This window comes from Aulonocara stuartgranti (genome assembly GCF_965226115.1).
Source record: "Aulonocara stuartgranti genome assembly, chromosome: 8".
In the NCBI taxonomy this organism is placed as follows: Eukaryota; Metazoa; Chordata; class Actinopteri; order Cichliformes; family Cichlidae; genus Aulonocara; species Aulonocara stuartgranti.
The window spans coordinates 20,620,393-20,639,823 of NC_138959.1; the positions used below are offsets into that span (position 1 = coordinate 20,620,393).

The following is a 19,431-nucleotide window of genomic DNA, read 5'->3' on the forward strand; positions in this document are numbered from 1 at the left end:
AATATGCATTAATCTGTTTGGTTAAACTATGAGGTGATCTACCCACGAACTGATAATTAAATGTAGTCACAATCGTTTATTTGATTTCAGAGTCAGGTTTTCTGCACCTTTGAAATGGCCTTCTACTGTGTCACTTTTTCCTCTTTCACCTCTTTATTTTTCTGTTTGTATATTATCTTGTTTTCCATTCTTCTCATTTCTTGCTTTACACATAGTTTTTTATTTGTAAGGTCTTTGTTAATTCTCTCCTCATATCATTTCCGCACCCACTTCCATCTTTATGTGGACCTCCGTCAGCTTTATCACACTGTCCCTGAACCAGCTCTGGATACTTCATTAAAGTATCCATGCCATCTTAGCCTCTATCTATTTACTCCAAGCTCTTTGTCCCCTCTCCTATCAATTTATGTGTCCTTATTATTTTATTTATTTATTTTTTCTGCCACCATCACTCCTTTTCACTATCCTGTGATATTTTTTTTTCCTTGCCATTTTCTGTTCTCTCCCTTCTTTCATCTCTGCCCTGCTAGCACTAATGAGCGTTGCCATGGCCAGATCGATACAGGATGGAGTGTTTGTTCTCAACGCTGAGAGGAAAATGAATGTGGCTGCCATGCATCATTCCCTCCCGTGTGTGTGAGGGTGTGTGGGTGTGCGTCATCAGTGTTTGGTTGGCATGTGTGCTCGTTTACAGCTCAACATGCTGTCATTTGAGTGGCCTTATTACTTTAATGGAGACACAAGGGGTAGTGACCAGTTCACGGGGCTAGAAAACCTGAAAAGTCTCATGATTAGGGGGAAAAATATAGAGGTGAAATTAAAATCACTGTGTCCAAAACTTTAGTAAACATCACCACACAAATCTGAATAATATTTGAGTGTTGTATACGTGTTATATTATTAATCAAGGCAAACAAACCACTCGTCACTTTGTCTTGTTGCTGAACATTTCTACTTTGTCCATTCTCCTCTTGTAGTTTTTGGAAGGTGCCACGATTGAGGTTGATCAGATCCACACTCACATGCGCCCATTACTGATGATGCTGGGTGATTACCGCAGCCTGACTCTCAATGTGGTGAACCGCCTGACCTCTGTCACACGACTTTTCCCCAACTCCTTCAATGACAAATTCTGTGACCAGATGATGGTGAGAAACTTACGTCGAATTCTGTGTTAAAACTGGCAGGTTAATACTAAGGCATCAGCTTTTATTTATTCAAAGACTAGTTTTTGATTTTATTTTAGTTAACTAAAAAATTTTGGCACTTAGTTTTTAGTTTAGTTTTAGTCAGCTATCAAAACCTTACTTAAACACAGGCATCTTATTTCTTTTTCTTTCTCAGCAACACCTGCGGAAGTGGATGGAGGTAGTTGTAATAACACACAAAGGAGGCCAGCGGAGCGATGGCAGCGTAAGTAAACTCATTTCAGATCTGCCCACGTGTAAAACTGCAAAAATACCACAGATGGGAATCTTTGTACAGTCTTGACATGTATTTGTCTTCTTTTCTTTTGTATGTCTTATTTTAAAATCCTGCTTCAGTGTAGTACAAAAGCATTCACGGCCACTAGGACCATGTTGATACGGTCGTCTGCTGGCGCCATATTTGTTCAGGTCATCTGTTATGTCCAAAGCAAATACCATTACCAATAGGGAATGAGAAATTGCCCCTTGTTTTGAGATAGCCTTAGTCACATGCAGTGCCCCTTCTCTGTGTGGCCTCCTCCCAGATGAGTTGTGAGTGTCCATATTACAATCAATGATTAATTAGGCACCAGGCAGGCTGTGGTTGGCCTCGTACTCTGTCTCCTCATTATCTCCCCGCAGATAACCTTGTAAAAGGCAGCGAGAAGAGGTGACAGAAAGATTGGCCAAAACACCTGCCTTTTTTTCTTTGCTCCCTACTCTGTGTGACTTCATCCTAACCCATCTGAAAGTGTTCTGTTTTAATTAGATGCAAATTGGCCTTTTGTCTTTCATGCCCTCCAAATTTTGGTCTTTGTGCCCGTTGACAGCAGACCTGGAAGTGAAAGCAGAACCAGGGTCAGGGAGTCAATTATGATAAAGGAAAAAGAAAAGTGTGGGAGGAGGAATAGAGCAGGGACGAAGAGGATGGTGTGAAGATGTGTGGGTTTTGACGGGGTGTAGTAACGAGGAAGAGTTTTTGTGACAGATAAAAAACAAAACTTACCACAGTGCATGCATGAAATATGATTATTTCTTTTCGCCCTCACTCTCTAGACTTTGTTTCAGTTACTTAAGTATTTATTCCATTGATTCTGTGTTACCCAACTAAAATTAAAAATATATATATATATATACACAGTATATTAAAGTTATCTTGGAATTTAAAAATGATGGGCTTGTCCATGTGTATCAGGCAACATATATAAGTATGTCGTCGATAAGCCAAAAAAATCATTCGATCAGTATGTTAGCTGACCTCTATTTCCAATGTGGCCCTTGCCTTTTTATTCACCGGAGGCTAAGAAAAGTTTTTCCTGCGGTCACTTGTAAAGGTTGCGATAATCTGCCCCTCCATTATCATCCCATCTTATCAGCTCACCTTCCATATTGAACAAAGACAGACAACAGATAGCCTCACAAAAAAAGCACACATGCTGTTCTGCTGACTCTGATCATTGTCTCCCATTCTGGCACAGCCTGCGTTGGAAGGTGTTGAGGTGAGATGCGACCCGGTGTTGCGCCCTCTGTTGGTAACTCTTTGTCAGTGATTGAAATTTGGTCTGATCCAGTGTCGTGCTGGTGAATTGAGCCAATGTCATGGTAGTGGTGGAGTTGCCCTGTATTTATGTGTCCATGTGTCTGTTGTCATCTCGAGAATTGTTACCATCATCTCAGCTTCACTCTAACTCTAATTTTGAGTGTCTAGAAATGTTGAATTCTGCTCTTTTATTCCCTTCTGGCATCTTGGAAGCGCAAAAGTCATAGGATTTATAAAATAACCATGTTGCTCCTTTTATTTGTTTTTACTCTGTCTAATCCAAAAGCTGGTGTGTGTGGTACTCTGCATCTTTCCTGTGGGAAGTTAACACCCTATTAATTACGAATTGCACTTTCAGTCATTTGACTGAGGTTCATCCTCGTCTTTCCACAGTGGCTGTTGATCAAGACTGTCTGTCAGGAATGATGTTTGTGTGCAGCTCATCTGTCCAAGAATTTCATCCACTCCTTTGTTCCCTTTGTTGTATGTCTTTGAATCTTCCTGTAGGAGATGAAGATCTGTTCAGCCATCATTAACCTTTTCCACCTGATCCCAGCGGCACCGCAGACTCTAGTCAAACCTCTACTAGAGGTGGTCATGAAGACTGAGAGGGCCATGCTCATAGAGGTAGGAAACCAATTGCATTATGTAGATGGAGTTGTAGGTAATATCTAACAGTGGTGTAAAACTGCATCGGGCAGGCAGTGAAAGCAGTTGGATGATTAGCAAATAGATCGCTCCCAAACAGTTCAAAAAGAGGGCGGTTTTAGTTGTTTCTTCCATTAACAAAGTATCTATCATTAAGGATTTAGACATAATAATAATGGATTGGATTTATACAGCGCTTTTCAAGGCACCCAAAGCACTTTACAATGACACTATTCATTCACTCTCACATTCACACACTGGTGGAGGCAGCTACGGTTGTAGCCACAGCTGCCCTGGGGCAGACTGACAGAAGCGCGGCTGCCATATCACGCCATCGGCCCCTCTGGCCAACACCAGTAGGCGGTAGGGTAAAGTGTCTTGCCCAAGGACACAACGACCAGGACAGAGAGCCCAGGGATCGAACCGGCAACCTTCCGGTTACAGATGCGCTTCCCAACCCCCTGAGCCACATGTCAGAAATTAGACATGCTTTTCTGGTTATTCCGGTTATGTTTAAGAGGGTGAATGGGGCCAGAAAGTAAGTGTTGGGTCTTATTTAATAAATACAATAAAAGAGGGAAAGAAATGCTTTATATGTGATTTAGAGGATGCAGGATTAAATGTTATAATCAAAATCTTCACAAGGAAGTGATGGAGTCCATATTTACTGTGAAGTAATTCTCATCCCTTCTTCTTCAGGCTGTTTCCTTTGCTTATGTTCCTTCAGTTTCCTCATTATTTTGTCTCGCACTAGGCTGGCAGCCCGTTCAGGGAGCCTTTGATCAAGTTCCTGACGCGTCACCCATCTCAGACAGTGGAGCTTTTCATGATGGAGGCTACACTCAACGACCCCCAGTGGAGCCGCATGTTCATGGTCAGACAATAGGAGCTCTAAGTAGCCGTCCCCTCAGTCTTTTCATTGACACATTTGCCATTAAAAATGTATTTTGCTTCTTTGTTGCATTTGCAATGGGCTGTATTCGGAAATGTATTGAGTGTTTCGAGCCTCAGTGGTCCTATTAACACAGAATTGAGATGGATTGCTCCAGTAAAATTTCCTAATTTTCTTCATCGTTCAGTATCACAAGTCTGTATATCTGCTATGCACTGTTGGTGATTGAATGGGGTGGACCTTGTAGTCTATTGTTATAGTATACATTTTCTTTTGTGTTATAGTTACAGTAGGTGTTTTTGTTCACATGCAGAGTTTTTTGAAACACAAGGATGCCAAGCCATTACGAGACGTGTTGGCCTCTAATCCCAACCGCTTCGTCCCCCTGCTTGTTTCTGCTGGCACTGCAGCAACTGTTCGACCTGGATCTCCCTCTACTGCCACAGCCAGACTAGACCTGCAGTTTCAAGCTATTAAGGTATGCAGAATTCAGTCTGTTCTTTAAGGTGGACTCACATTCACACAGTTGTTATACTCAGGGATGTCTCGGCAGTTTTTGATCCAAATCTATATACAGCTTAACTCATATTTCTGTTATTTATCCTTAACTAATTTAACCTCGTTCATCTTCACATCTGTTCAGATTATTAGCATCATAGTGAAGAATGATGAGGGCTGGCTTGCAGGGCAGCACTCCCTGGTCAGCCAGCTGAGGCGAGTCTGGGTCAGCGAGGCCTTCCAGGAAAGACATCGCAAAGACAACATGGCAGCCACTAACTGGAAGGAGCCAAAGCTGCTGGCCTATTGCTTGCTAAGCTACTGCAAGTAAGTAGATTTGCTGAAATTGTAATGAAAATGAAATGTTGCAGTTTTCATAGATGTTGCACGCTGAATTTGCCTGTTGATATGAAATGTTGTCAGTGGACTGATGTGAAACCCCAAAAACAGCAACCAGGCAGTGCTAATGAGCTTTGTTGAAGACTTAGTGACCATTAGAGTGTTAGTTGATAGTTTCAGTAGTGTGAGCACTACAGGTTAATAATGCACATTTTTAAAGTTACTGCATTTTCCAACTTTACTCAAGTGACATTCCAATCACAAATGACCTTCTGACCCTTTCCTTTCTGTGTGAGCACTGAGAAAGTGCTAGCACACTTGGTGCACTAGGCATTTAGCAGATGTTTATTTCAGACCTTGCAATTAACCCCCAAACACTTCAGCCAGTAATTTTAGCTTAGTGTAATGAGTTCAGTCAACCTTCCTTTGACAAACAAAGTTCTGCTTAGAAAAAAAAATATATAAAAGTGGCTAATTAACAGTGCGTTGGTTTCTAAGGTTATTTGAAAGTTGTGTTTTATAGTGTCCCCGTTGTTAACGTTAGCCACATCTCTTTGTGTCTGTGCACTGAACTTATCCACTCTCTCTCTTAATAGGCGTAACTACTCTGAGATTGAGCTGCTGTTCCAGCTGCTGAGGGCCTTTACGGGTCGCTTCCTGTGCAACATGACCTTCCTGAAGGAGTATATGGAGGAGGAAATTCCCAAGAATTACTCCATTCCTCAGAAACGTGCCCTGTTCTTCCGTTTCGTTGAGTTTAATGATCCCCACTTCAACGATGAGCTTAAAGCAAAGGTATGTATACATCCAATCAGACGAAAAACGTTAGTTTATAAGTACAGGCTGCAGATATTTACCCTCTTTTGAAATTGACATTGAAGTGATGCCTGGAGGTAGAATACAGTTTTGCGTATGACATGCTGAAAAAGCAGTGTAGCCTAAACTGATCCAATAGCGCGATCAGTAAATGTATAACATGACAACAAGCACTATACTGTTGGTATACTGTTTGTAGTTAAAGTATCCGACTGGTTGTCTACTCTTTTATGATGACACGAGCAGCATCCACAAGGCCAGATGTAGTAACTCACATTAGCGATGATGGTGCACTTAAATATGCTTTCAGGTCAGCACTTCTGTCTCTATAATCAGCACGACGCACAGTATCCCAACCTCTGCCTACGCTTCCTTACAACATATTGTGCGTCAGGGGGATAAATGCCTATAACCCATTTAACAAAAAAAAAAAAAAAGGAAAAGGAAAAAGTGAAATATTTTGCAAATAAGTCCATTCCTCTATTTAACTGAAAATCATGCAAAGACAGCATATCTGATTTTAAAATTGGTACTATGTTATTATTAAATATAAGCTTATTTTGGAATTTTATGTATTCATCGTTACACACATGTAAGACAATAAATGATTAATCAACTGAAATTCATTGGATATTTGTTTGAATGGTGTAGTTTAATTCAATTAAGACTATTTAAAACAGTCATCCCTCCACCTCTGACCAGAGATCTCATACTATTTGCACATTTTAAATACATTTGTTGACCAAACATCATATTAATCCTGTGAAAGACTGACCCATCCAGATGTATCCACCTCATGCTGAAGTAAAACAGGCTGCAGCTCCCCTTTGGCCTGGTGTAGAATAGGCACTCGAATGATGGATGGAAGGTGCTTTGGCAGTGTGTGTTGAGGGATTATTATGATGGTAGATATGTAATACCATTCCTGTCAGATACTTTAACATCTGTGACCCATACTGACCACGGCTGAATAGCACACACTGATTATGTGTGGGCACGCATCCAGAATGAACGACATCGAGCCATAATGCAAATATTTTGCTGCATGTTATGTGTCATGTTTTGGTTTTATTGCTTCATGATGCAGTGTCTGCACAAGCAATCATGGACTTTATTTTGTTTTATGTAGTGGAGTTCTTCAGGTTTGCATGTCCACAAAAGCTGGATTTTGCAAAACAAGATGTTTCAATTTAAAACGGGACTCTAAGGACATCTTGTTGTCATTGATGCAGCAATTTTAATACTATAAAGCAGCCTTATTAAAAATAAAACAAAACACATTTGATAAATATGATCCTTTTAAAAAACTCATTGAAAATAACACTAAATTTATGTTCTGGGCTTTTTTTCATTGTAGAGAGAGAGATTTAATAATATCATATTCATCATAAGCTCCCCATCTCCACGGCTCGATTACTTTCCTTCTCAACTATTGGACATGCAGCATTTAGGGACCTGATCTGTGTGACTTTTATAGTTAGTGTTTTGTACCAGAAGTTCTTTGATAGAGTGGGGAAGGTCATTTTGTCTGGTTCTAGGACCTCAGAGGCTCACAGATGAATGCTTCTGTAGTCTCTACCTGACCTGCTGCTGCTGCTGCAAGCATTACAGTCATTCAGGCTGCATTTTAATTAAGCTCCCTCTCCCGCATGCAGGCATCGGCACAAACACACACCCACACCCACAAACACATATTTCGAACAGCTGTAATGGCACATAACCTGGCACAGAGAAGCAACAGCACTGCTGTTAAGTACAAACGGGTCAGTGGGGAAGGCCTGTCCTGGCACACAATAGCACATACCCAAATGGTTGTGTGGTAGGCACACAAAACTGTAGACTCACAGGCACACCATGCCATGTGCACACACACCACTAAAATCCAAGGACAAACAGTGTTTCTGGTGCTGCTCACTGCACCTGTCCCTTTTGCTTGTATTCAGTTTGCATTCCTTGAGCTGCATACGGGCTCTGAAAATGAGAGGCAGAATAAAGGCAGAGGAGAGAGAGTTCAGCCAGCTCATTTCTCTGTATTTTTCTTTTTGGGTGGAAATGCTGCATTAGAATTTTCAGCAAGGTTTACTCTCTTAGCTAGCAGAGCTTCAGCACCCCACCATGCTCAGCCCACCCCCCCCCCAGCAAAATTTTGCTCCTATTGTTGTTTTTCCGCCTTAATTGTCCTCCGCTGGTGTGCAGCAGATGCTGGCTGTGCAGATGAGGCAGAGACCCAGACTGACAGGCGTGATGTGTTTCTGTGCGAATATGTTTGTGTTGATTGGTGTACGAGTAGTGAGCATGAGAATGAGCGTGGGTGTTGCCTCCATTGACATTTAAATAATTGCCTGTAGCATTTATCATAGGAAAGTGTGTGAGTCTGTGCGCTTGCAGTTTCTCGGGAAATCTGGGAGTTAGAAATTCAGGTTCGTATAGAACATCAGAAAGGTCCAGGAGAGTATTTCAAACAGAGGAGTGTCTAGAGAGAGAGAAGGAGAGAGACAGCAGAATGGGACAGCAGCAATGAATCATCTACGGTAGTGCAGGCTGACCCCGAGCTGCTGGTACTGCTGCTGTGTTCCTTCTTTTTGTTTTATCCAAACACTTCTTATAGAAAACCATTTTTGTGCTGCTCTTCTATTCAAAGGCGTTTCATTATTTGCAGAATCCATCTCCAGTCGACGAGCAAACAAACAAATATATGAAATTTATGATGTGCCGTGCATCTGTTTTGCTTTCTGCTGCTTCTTTGTTCTAACATGAGAAAGAGTGTAGTAGAACATTTTTTTACAATATGTACGATTAATCCCTTCCCCGAGTAGAGACATTAAACAGTAAGCACGTGTGCAAGTTTTTAATACCTGTACCCTGTCTGGCACAATAATCTAAACAGCGATGAGGAAGATTAAGGATTCTTGACAGTTACATCATTTAGATGAAGGAAGACGATTGTTAAAAATTAATTTGATTTTTCACATTCAAAATATTGTTCTTGAGCAACTCTATTACTAACATACATTGTCTTTTAGTTAACATAATTATTATTCAAACAAATAATCAAACCATTTTAAGTGAATCACGTTATTGAAGCCGAGTTCTTAACTTCATCTACTCTCCTTGGTTATGTGCACTCAAAGGGAGACTGCATCTCTTTATCTAGTCATGTGTAAAATGAATGTACTGTTTACATCTAGTAGTGATTGTCGTCATCACACATTCATTGTGGCTTCGAGCCATTCATTTTTTTCTGGTTTATATAAAGACATTAAAAGACCCCCCTTCAACCACCCACCACTCACCACCCCAGTTATCACAGCTCCCCTTAATTGAGCTCAGAGAGGAAATCTATGGGCACTGCAACTAGGGCTGCTCGATTATGGCAAAAATGATAATCACGATTATTTTCACTGAAATTGAGATCACGATTATTTGACGATATTTATTTAACCCTTTAAGACCTACTATAGAACCAAGTCCACCAGAGCTTATATTATTTTTTTTTACATGCTGTAGTGCCATTTGTGGGAGCATTTCAAGTTGCTATACATCAATACAACTGTTATAGCCCATATTTTAATAATATGTATGCATTAAGTCCATAGTAATTACATAAATTGCAAAAAAGTGCAATAAACTACAAAAAAAATTGAAAATCGCTTTTGTTTTGTTTACATATATTTCTACTTGGAGAAATTTAAGAGGCTTATCCCTCAAAACTTTAAATACAATAAAGTTGCAAAAAATAGTTTCCCACCACAGGAAATTTATTTTGAGTGTCTTCATAGTTTTATTTTGGAGATACAGCAATTTTTATATACTGCAGGAAAAACAAAAAACAATCCTATGATGCAAATTTGCAAAGAAAACAGCATGTGCATCATTTCACTGTGGGAAGTGTTACGAACAGCTGATAGGAACGGCGAAGCGTGTTTCTGGAATATTATGTTTTTGTTCCTGCAAGCGCTTTTTATGCAATTTTTGAAAAGCTATATGTGGAACGAAACCGTGACCGAGGACAAGCTGATGGCATCAGATGTAAGTACAACTCCTCCGGTTTCATATGCAAAACAAATTATTGCGCTAGCTTACACGGTTCAGGTTCTACAGGGATTTAAAAATAGTTAAGCAAAACGGAGCGTGCTGCTCTGACCGGCTTTAAAGGGTTAACAATGACTTTAAAAAATAATATAAAATAGTGTGCAACACCACTGAAGTTTTTTTTTTTTTTAAACTCTCTTTTCAACCAACGGCAGTCACTCTCCAAATAACTTCTGCTTAGCTTTCCGAGCTTCCCTCGGGTCCTCTTAATCAGCGGTCTCCAACCTTTTTTGCGCCACGGACCGGTTTATGCCCGACAATATTTTCACGAACCGGCCTTTAAGGTGTCGCGGATAAATGAGGGAGGGGCTAATAATCGGCTCAGTCATTTTTAATGATCGTTGAAAGCCCAGATCGTAATCGTGATTAAAATTAGATTAATTGAGCAGCCCTAACTGCAACACGCACACACGCGCACACACACACACACACACTTGTTATATGTGAATTGAAAATGAAATTTAAGATAATTAAGACACCTGCAGAATGTGATCTAGGCCACTCGCCCAGAACTCCTGCAGGAGCACATCATCAGTGGCATTACAAAATGATGCTGTTATCGTACAATGATTGATATCAGAGAAGCTTAGAATTAATAGGAATAGATGACACTGAAAAACAGAGTAATGCTCAGTGTGTGTTCAGCGTGTGAGAAAGAGAGCGAATATTGTGCTAATGGAGGAGATGGAACATATGCTACCACAGCTCATTCTCCACTGAGCGATGCCCTGTCCTCCCAGTGATGGATTGAATAGGGGTGTTCATTAATAGATAGCAGCTTCTTTAATAAATGCAGTCGTTAGCTGTATAGTGGTTGGGTTAGTCGGATTTTACAAACTAATCAAGCCCTCATTCACATTCCCTGTTAAGATACTCTAAATCTTATTGACTTTTGTTTTTGCTTTAAATGCTTGTAGATTAATTAAGGAAATACATTGTTTCTTTAGTTTTGCCTCAGAGAGGAAATTGTTTTCTTTTTGCTCTTTAAATTATTTATTGCAATCATTTGGTGCCACATTTGACATTGCTGTGGTCAAATGTGTCTTTTTTCTCTCTCTCTGTACAATCCAGTTGTTTTTATTATTTATTTTTTGCTGTTATTATCAGTCCGGAAAGTATTCTCTTCTTGTTCCTACCCCTTTCTGTGTAATCACTTATGTGTTTGCCACTGAGGGCTGATTGTGTGCAGGGTTTTCTTTAATGTAGGTTTGAAAAGGGTACACTAGGTGATTTCACTGATTAGTTTCTCCTTTCTTGAAAGTGTGCTATCGGTGGAATCATCCATTGTAATCTCTCTTGAAAGGGTCAAAGCTGTAAACTCCACTTTTCTTCTTTAATAGGTGCTGCAGCACATCTTGAATCCAGCCTTCCTGTATAGCTTTGAGAAGGGAGAAGGTGAGCAGCTGCTCGGACCGCCCAACCCTGAAGGAGACAACCCTGAAAGCATTACCAGTGTCTTCATCACCAAGGTACACATGCTATCTCTATCTGTCTAAATCCATAAAATACATGGATTTATTATCTTGTTATTCATATTTTTCCTCTTCTTACCGTTCTTACCATTTTCTTCTCACAGTCAGCAGACAACCCTTGCTGTCTGTTTATTCCATGACTTTGTGTCTCTTTGTGTTCCTGTTTCTGATTTCATTACCTGCTGCATTTCCTCTCATAATGTCCTATCAGCCCAACATCTCTCCTTTCTGAGTCATCATCAGCTACATCCTATTTAGTCATCTTCTTCTCTCATGGCCTTACACTTTAATTACTGTCATTTCATCTCTTTCTTCTTCCTTTTTTTCCCCTACATGTCTTTGATTTTTCTTTCTTCCTCCCAGAAGCTCCTCTCTGTTTGTTATCACGTTTGATTCATCAGACTATAATTTCTGGTGTAAATGTCACATTGTGACCATGCTAAAGGTCGGCATGTTTGTTTGTACTGTGGCAGATCTCATCACTGACTAACACCAATCCTAATGGCTGCTAATAGCTCCTCTACAGTCTGGATAAAACTGATTTCCTACCTCACCTCCCTGTCTCCCTATGTACTGTGCTGTCTTCTGTACGTTCTCTTTGGGGAATTGGTATTTGGGTGGTTTGAGTGATGCAAGGTTTTCAGTATATGTAAAATTAGATTGTGTTGTTGTAAAGTGTCATTCAGAATCAATGAACTGTGTTACACTCTAGAAATTTAAGTACAGATTATTCAATAGAGTGAGTTTCGGCTTATTGTTTATCTACATATGAGGAGACTTATTGATCTCCAACTGGAGTTGTTAAGAATTAGCATAACAGGGCTAAAGTATTTTTTGTGAGAAGTTTTAGTAGTGTTAATACAACATCCCACCAAGTCAAGCTCCTGAAAATGTTCTGTGCCAATTCTGCTATAGATTGCAAAAACGTTATAATTTTCCTGTATTGCCCAGCAATTTTTAATGGCACTTCTTTCCTATCCCTCTCCAAGGTTCTGGACCCGGAGAAGCAGGCTGACCTGCTGGACTCTCTGCGAATCTGCCTACTGCAGTTCTCCACCCTGCTAGTGGAGCACGCTCCCCACCATATTCATGACAACAACAAGTCACGCAACAGCAAGCTGCGTCGTCTTATGACTTTTGCCTGGCCGTGCCTTCTGCCTAAAGCCTGCGTTGATCCTGCCTGTAAATACAGTGGTCACTTACTGCTGGCCCACATCATCGCAAAGTTTGCCATTCACAAGAAGATTGTCCTGCAGGTGAGAGCTAATAAATGTTTCAATGCCGAAAAGGGACACAACAGAAAAATGACAAAAGATGGATTTGAAAATGGAACATAGCAGATGAATTCACAGTAGAAAACGGCGTACACTTAGAAAGGTACCTTTGCTTTCTGAGTCACACTTATGAAGAAAATGCTGTGTAGTTGTGAAGTCAGAGGAACTATTTTGGGTGCCCCTGGTTCACTAAAGCCCCTTTCAGCCATGCACTTCCATTAATCTGTCGGCCTCTGAATGTGTCAGCTTCATGGCTAAATGAGCACCTCAATGGTTTTTCTGTAAAAGTTTCAGACGACGGTCCTACTATGTCAGATTTAGTAATATTTACATATCACTTTCAGTGCTGCAGGAGCTTGAACTGCATGCAGTCACATTAAAGAGCAAGCCTGCAGAAGATTATGATGTACTGATGTAAGAAAGAACTAAGAAAGAAATCCGTTCATCGGCAGACTTCTGAGATCCTGTGCAGGCTTGTGGCTGACATGGACAGAGATTTTAATCAAAGGCTGTCTTCGTCTAGAGGTAGAGGGAATATAAAGGACTGGGTTAGCAAAGAGGCAAGGGAGTAAGAAGTGCAGGAACAGGCCATGCAGATGGCAGTCTTGAGTGCTGTGAGTGCCATCTGCATGGCCTGATCTTCTTTTGTTTTTCGAGTTAGATATCCAGCATTATGTTACTTAATGTATTGCCTGCTTTCATGCATCTAACAGATGAGCGTGAAAAGGCAATATTATTATTCATAAGTTGTGCGTCTTGTTTTATGTTGAGTTTTTGAAATATCACTTCTTAGTAGAGCTGGGCGATATGAGATTTTTTCATATCACGATATGTTTTTTTCATTTCAGGCGATAACGATATCTATCACGATATAAGCCAAATAACTATATTTGTAAGATTTAAATGTGCCGTTGCTCACAAGTAAAATGTGAAATAATCAGCAGCTTGTTTTTATTTAAATATTTATTTCCCATAATAAGTTCAACAGGGTAGATGTACTTAAGGAACATGAGACTTTTTCAGATAAATAAAGGCAAATATTGCAAACTACACAAAAGGCAGCCGCTAAAGCGTTTAAGTTTCAAAATAGAACAAACGAAACAGACTAAATTGTCAATTCCACTTAGAAACAAAATATTAATTCTAAAAATAAATCTTAGTTTGTTTTACAGAAGAACAGACAAAACTGACTAACTTTTGTCAATATCAAATAAACTGAGAACTAAAAGGAAATTCTCAATCTCTCCTTGTTGTATAGCTGAGCTTTTCAAACAGTTTTAACAGTTACTTTAGTCTGACAAAAGCCGAATGATGAATTAGCGCTTCCAGTCAGAGACTGAGGCTACGTCCACACGTACACGGGTATTTTTGAAAACGGAGATTTTCCGTTTTCGTTTTAAAAAAATAATCCCGTCCACACATAAAGGCAGAAATGAAGGAAAACGCTGCTATGAACATGCCAAAGCAGCAGGTGGCGCTAGATTCCTAACCGTGCAGAAATGTCGGCCAATCAGAAGTCTAGAAGCCTCGGTGGGAAAAAGTAAACAAAGCTGGGGCATAGAAGCAGAACAGAGTCGTATGTGTGGACGGACAGTAACTGTGTGTATATGTAAGCATTTAAACACTGCAGAGAGTAGAATTAACAGTAACAGTATTGTAGAAATTCATTTCACCGAAACAATAACGTGCCGCACAGTGTGACGCATGCACCAGTTTATTGTATTTCCAGACTTGCTTTCGGCACAATTTACAGTGCACGCTACTCTGTTTTTTGTCAGACTTGAAATAGCCGAAATACCTTCACACTACGGAACTTCTATGGCTCTTCCGTTCGACAATCTCTCCGGCATTGGAACCATCATCTGTTTTCGGTCACGCTCGGTTGATTTTTCTAGTCGGCACACTCATTTCCTCCATTACGCGCTGGCTCCATTACCCGCTGGCTGCTTCCCAAACAAACACACGTGCGGCTTGGCACTTGTGCTGTAGGTAACAAGTCACGCGACGTGACGCTGCGGCTGTGATTGGTTCGGCTCTGCGCTACTTAATTTGGATTGGCTGACCTTTTTTTTTTTTTTTTTTTTTTTTTTAAAGAGGACAAGAGCGGCGAGGTCTATCGCGATAGCTTAATTTCTCTATCGAGTAAAAGTTATATCGCGATACATATCGTTATCGTTCTATCGCCCAGCTCTACTTCTTAGATTACCCCACTTTTAAATTTTGTATCTTGTGTTGATGGGTTTAGCAGTTGTGGAGCCAGCTTAACAACTCAAGTGATGAAGCATTTGCATTTATGCCTGTCATCAGCTTCTTTCATTTTTTCCCCAACTCTGTAAGGAAGGTGTGTGTGCGTGTGTGTGCGTGTGTGTGTGCGTGCGTGTGTGTGTGTGTGTGTGTGTGTGTGGTTTGTGTGCTTTTTCTATCTTCTCTAAATGTGTAGGCAGGAAAACAGCACTTTTAAGGGACAGTAAATTTTAGCCAAGTATATGGTATGTTGGTAAATTAGACATGCGATCTCTGCTCTGTACAGGTCTTCCACAGCCTGTTGAAAGCCCACACAATGGAGGCCCGGGCCATAGTCCGCCAGGCTATGGCCATCTTGACTCCGGCAGTGCCTGCACGCATGGAGGACGGCCACCAGATGTTGACGCACTGGACTCGCAAAATCATTGTGGAGGAGGGGCATACTGTACCACAGCTGGTTCACATACTCCATCTCATTGTGCAACACTTCAGGGTGAGTAGATTTAAAAAAGAAAAAAAAAAGCACACACATTAATGCAACTTAGGCAGCAGCAGACTTCCATATGTCAGACCACTACTACCAAAAGTATTGAGTCCCCATGATATCCTCCTGGGATGGATGGAGCTCTTCCTTCTGTCATTTAAATTATTTATGACAGATTTGTTATACCACTTAATAATAGCAAAAGTAATATGCTTCTGAGGATGACAGTAAAATATCAGCGTTTTCTGTTTTACGATTTCTTGTGTTTCGAGGTGAGCTGCCACCACACATACTGAGATGTTAAGTGCCACTCAAGTGCACACATAGACATCCATTTAGTGTCTCTGCCGGCTCTCCTCTCAGCATGCTCACTGCAGGGAACCACGTGGGGGGAGACTGTTGAGACGCTAATTTTACTGATTATCTAAGTGCTCTGAATTACATGACACATCTTTCCTAATGGGAAAGGAGCACACTCATTAAAATGTAGATGATCTTATGCAGACCAATTAAAAATGTTTATGATTTTTTGTTAATTTCAGTTTTATATTGGTTGTAGCCAGATCATTTGTACTTTGCTCTGTTATCAAGTCAAAAGCTGGACTCTCATGTCTAATTATGTCAACCGCCTGGTGTCCACAGTTGACTTAATGCAGATACAGCATTAAACACACCCTTCACAGCAGTGATCAGTAGAGTCAAAGAGCAGCTCATGTGGACTCGTCATCAACAAAAGCAAATGATCATCGAGCTTGCTTTTCGCTTTCCTCCATAAACTTGAAAGACACTTGTGCCCTCTCGCTTCTTCAGCTGATGTTCACCGCCTCACCAGTCAGAGAGCGACAGTCTTTTAGCAGAAGACTGACATTTCCCTCAGCTTCCGTCTCTATCTCACTGACAGGCCGCTCTCACTGGGCCAGATGACTAATCTAATGTAATCACATCAGCATAATTACACTGGGGAGGAGATAATGACAGACAGATGAGAGACTTTGTGCATGTGCGTTTGATAAAGAAATGGAGAGATTGTGTGCGTGTTTGTCTGTGTGCACATGTGATGGACAGGGCTTAGCCACTCTGTCGACTCTATCGACTATAATTACCCTCAAAGTGAGAAGCTTTAATATTCTTTGACACTGACAAAAGCCCTCAGATAGACATCTCATCTCTAGCTCCTTTGTCTGCATGTGTGTTTGAGAGTCCCAGTTCAGTTTTCGGAAGCTAAGTGACTCTTGAGCGTGACACTTGAGTTGGGCTAAGTGTGTATCATCATGTCCTTGAGACTAAGTAAGAATTTGATGTCAGAGTTTGCCTATTCTGACTAAAAGTTTCAAAGTGATTGAACACCCCATTTAACTTTGCATGTGTTATCACTCTAAAATCTAAACTGGTAGGTCTGGAGTACATAAAAACAAACTTTTCCTGTACATGTGTGGACTTGCCTTTATTTTTGTCCACCTCCCATATATTAGTGCATTGTGCATAGACTAGGGGTGTCAAATGTACGCTGTCCACATTCGGCAAAACAACAAAAAAAGAAAAAGAAAAAGAAAGGAAGGGAAAAAAACAAAAAACTAATCTGTACAGTCTGGGCAATGAGCTACCAGGAGCTCATTTTATTTCTGTCATTTTATTTCTTACAAATTAAGTTCAAAGAGTTGCGCTGACAGATTACTTTCTTTGCCGCAGCAGGTTTTCTTCATCATATAGAAAAACAGTTAAATATGTAACTTCTTTATACTAATAGAAAAGGAGGCTTCACTGGTACAGCCCGTTTTTAACATCAAAGTGGGCTGTATGTGACCCGCCATGTAAAAGGAGTTTGACACCCTGGTTTACACTAGATGTTTTGCAGCAGATGGAGCTAGCACAAGGATAAGCTTCCTGGGAGTCGTTCTGTGTGATTCTAGTAGAAGCGCAGGAACAAGATGCTGCAGCAAATGACATATGTAGGCCATTGTTTGGTTGCTTCTTCTGTTGCTAATGCAGTGGAAGAAGGCCTCGTACAATACTGTGCAGAAGTCTTGAGGCATTCGTCCTTGCTTCTATTTGTTTGCTTCCAAGGAGCCGGATTTTCCTGTTTCTTTTTTAAGTGGGCTTGAGCAGTAGTTCTCCAGGCTTTCTGAAGGTTTTTTCTTTCAACGTTGGCTGCCTTTCTGTTTGTTTGTTTTTTAAGTTAAAGCCTCTTAACACTGACCTGTGAATATTCAAGCATACAAAAGGCACCTAACTCAACTTTTTAATTAAATCTAAGCAAAGTATCAAACATAACACAATATGACAAGATATTCAGAATTTTTTGAGGAACGTTTTTTTGGACTCACATTTTTGGGCTGCAAGTACGACAGAGAACTGTTTTTGTATGAGTAATGGGGTTTTTTTTTTGGTCTCGCAGAGTTTAAGTGGTTCCACTTCATGCAAAACAAGCTTGTTTTTTTTAAAACCCGTAATCTTGTCATCCACACTAGTTTTCCACTCTTCCAGACTTCATCTGGTTTTTACAGAGTAAAGGTTCAAGTTGTGAGAGATACAGATGAAAGGAACACACGCCCCAAGCCACAGTGCAATTTATACTGACGTTTAAATTCGTCTGGTTAGCCTTAGGGGCTATTGTAGTCACTTTTTGTGCCTCTTTTAAACTCTACCATTGGTGCTATCTGTCTGTGGTGCTTTGTGGAAGAAAAAATGCGCCAGTCCCTCCTGACAGCTTCTGTATATAATATTAAACATAAGCTTTTGTGACACTCTATCTTTTAATCATACAGTTAGGTCCATAGGTTATTCAACAGTAACACAAATTTAGCTCTTTAAAGAGTGTGGAGTGACTGTTTATAACATTGTCTGCAATTTCTAAACTGTTGAAGGGATTTAACAGATGCACTGCATTAAGTCACCTCTTCAATCACATGGTAATTGCAGGATTTCAAATGTATTGTGGTGAAATAATGGCTTATGAGGCTTTTTGGACTTAAGGGCGACTTAAGTAATTGTTTTCTAACAGTTACAAAATAATTAGAATTTTTAAAAAAAAAACCACATACACCAAAAAACCAAAACCAATACAAACCTGTGTTTTGCATAATCTGGAGTGCTCTGATGTCAAAGTGGATGATGTCAATTGAATATTAGCAGAACAAGGGATATGAAAATATTGCTTGTTTATAGTACTTCAGCATTATGATACTTTTTCAAAGTTATACCTGGTGCTCCCCCCCCAGGTGTATTACCCTGTCCGACACCACCTGGTGCAGCACATGATCAGTGCAATGCAGCGTTTGGGCTTCACTCCAAGTGTGACTATAGAGCAAAGGAAGCTGGCTGTGGACCTGGCTGAGGTGGTCATCAAGTGGGAGTTGCAGAGGATCAAAGACCAGCAGGTAAACCACATTATTTTTACTGACTTCTGTTGATGTCAGGAGTACCAGTTTGGGATGGTCGTCTAGGATGTTGACATACAGAGTCACCAAATTATGTTTCTCACTTCTCACAAAAATCTTTTTCCTTCAGACTGAAGACGCTCATTAAGTCACAAAATAAACCTTATTCATCATAGCAGTTAAAGCGTTTCTTGAGCCATGTACCATAAATGCTCATTACTTATGTTGCTATATGAGCTAGTGACAAACTTCAGCTTTATTGCATTGTACAGAAAGAGACATACTGTGGTTATATTGTGTTAACAATTGGATTTGTCTCCTCCTTTCTTGTGTGTACCTTTCTTTGGCACAACAGCCAGAATCTGAGGCTGAGGTAGGTCCTGGTGGTGAAGGGACCAGTGGGGCTGCTGTGAAAAGAGGCCTGTCTCTAGAATCCGCCGGGGCTGGACAGGACGTCAAGAGATTCCGTACAGCAACTGGAGCGGCTTCCACGGTGAGCTCAGTTAGTAATTAGTCAGATGCCAGACGAATGTGGCTGTGACTGATGGGCCCTCGTGCCCCAGACAGA

At 40.6% G+C, this 19,431-nt stretch overlaps 1 protein-coding gene across 1 annotated transcript in view; it reads left to right on the forward strand.

Moving 5' to 3' along the window:
- trrap (transformation/transcription domain-associated protein) overlaps window positions 1-19,431 on the forward strand; it is a 90,641-nt gene that overhangs the window by 19,283 nt on the left and 51,927 nt on the right. Inside the window, exons 30-41 of the mRNA XM_082543626.1 lie at window positions 978-1,148; window positions 1,345-1,413; window positions 3,235-3,354; window positions 4,130-4,249; window positions 4,581-4,745; window positions 4,911-5,092; window positions 5,701-5,899; window positions 11,353-11,481; window positions 12,474-12,740; window positions 15,289-15,495; window positions 18,705-18,863; window positions 19,219-19,356. Coding sequence (XP_082399752.1) covers window positions 978-1,148; window positions 1,345-1,413; window positions 3,235-3,354; window positions 4,130-4,249; window positions 4,581-4,745; window positions 4,911-5,092; window positions 5,701-5,899; window positions 11,353-11,481; window positions 12,474-12,740; window positions 15,289-15,495; window positions 18,705-18,863; window positions 19,219-19,356 — 1,926 coding nt within the window. The remainder of the gene's footprint in view (window positions 1-977; window positions 1,149-1,344; window positions 1,414-3,234; window positions 3,355-4,129; window positions 4,250-4,580; window positions 4,746-4,910; window positions 5,093-5,700; window positions 5,900-11,352; window positions 11,482-12,473; window positions 12,741-15,288; window positions 15,496-18,704; window positions 18,864-19,218; window positions 19,357-19,431) is intronic.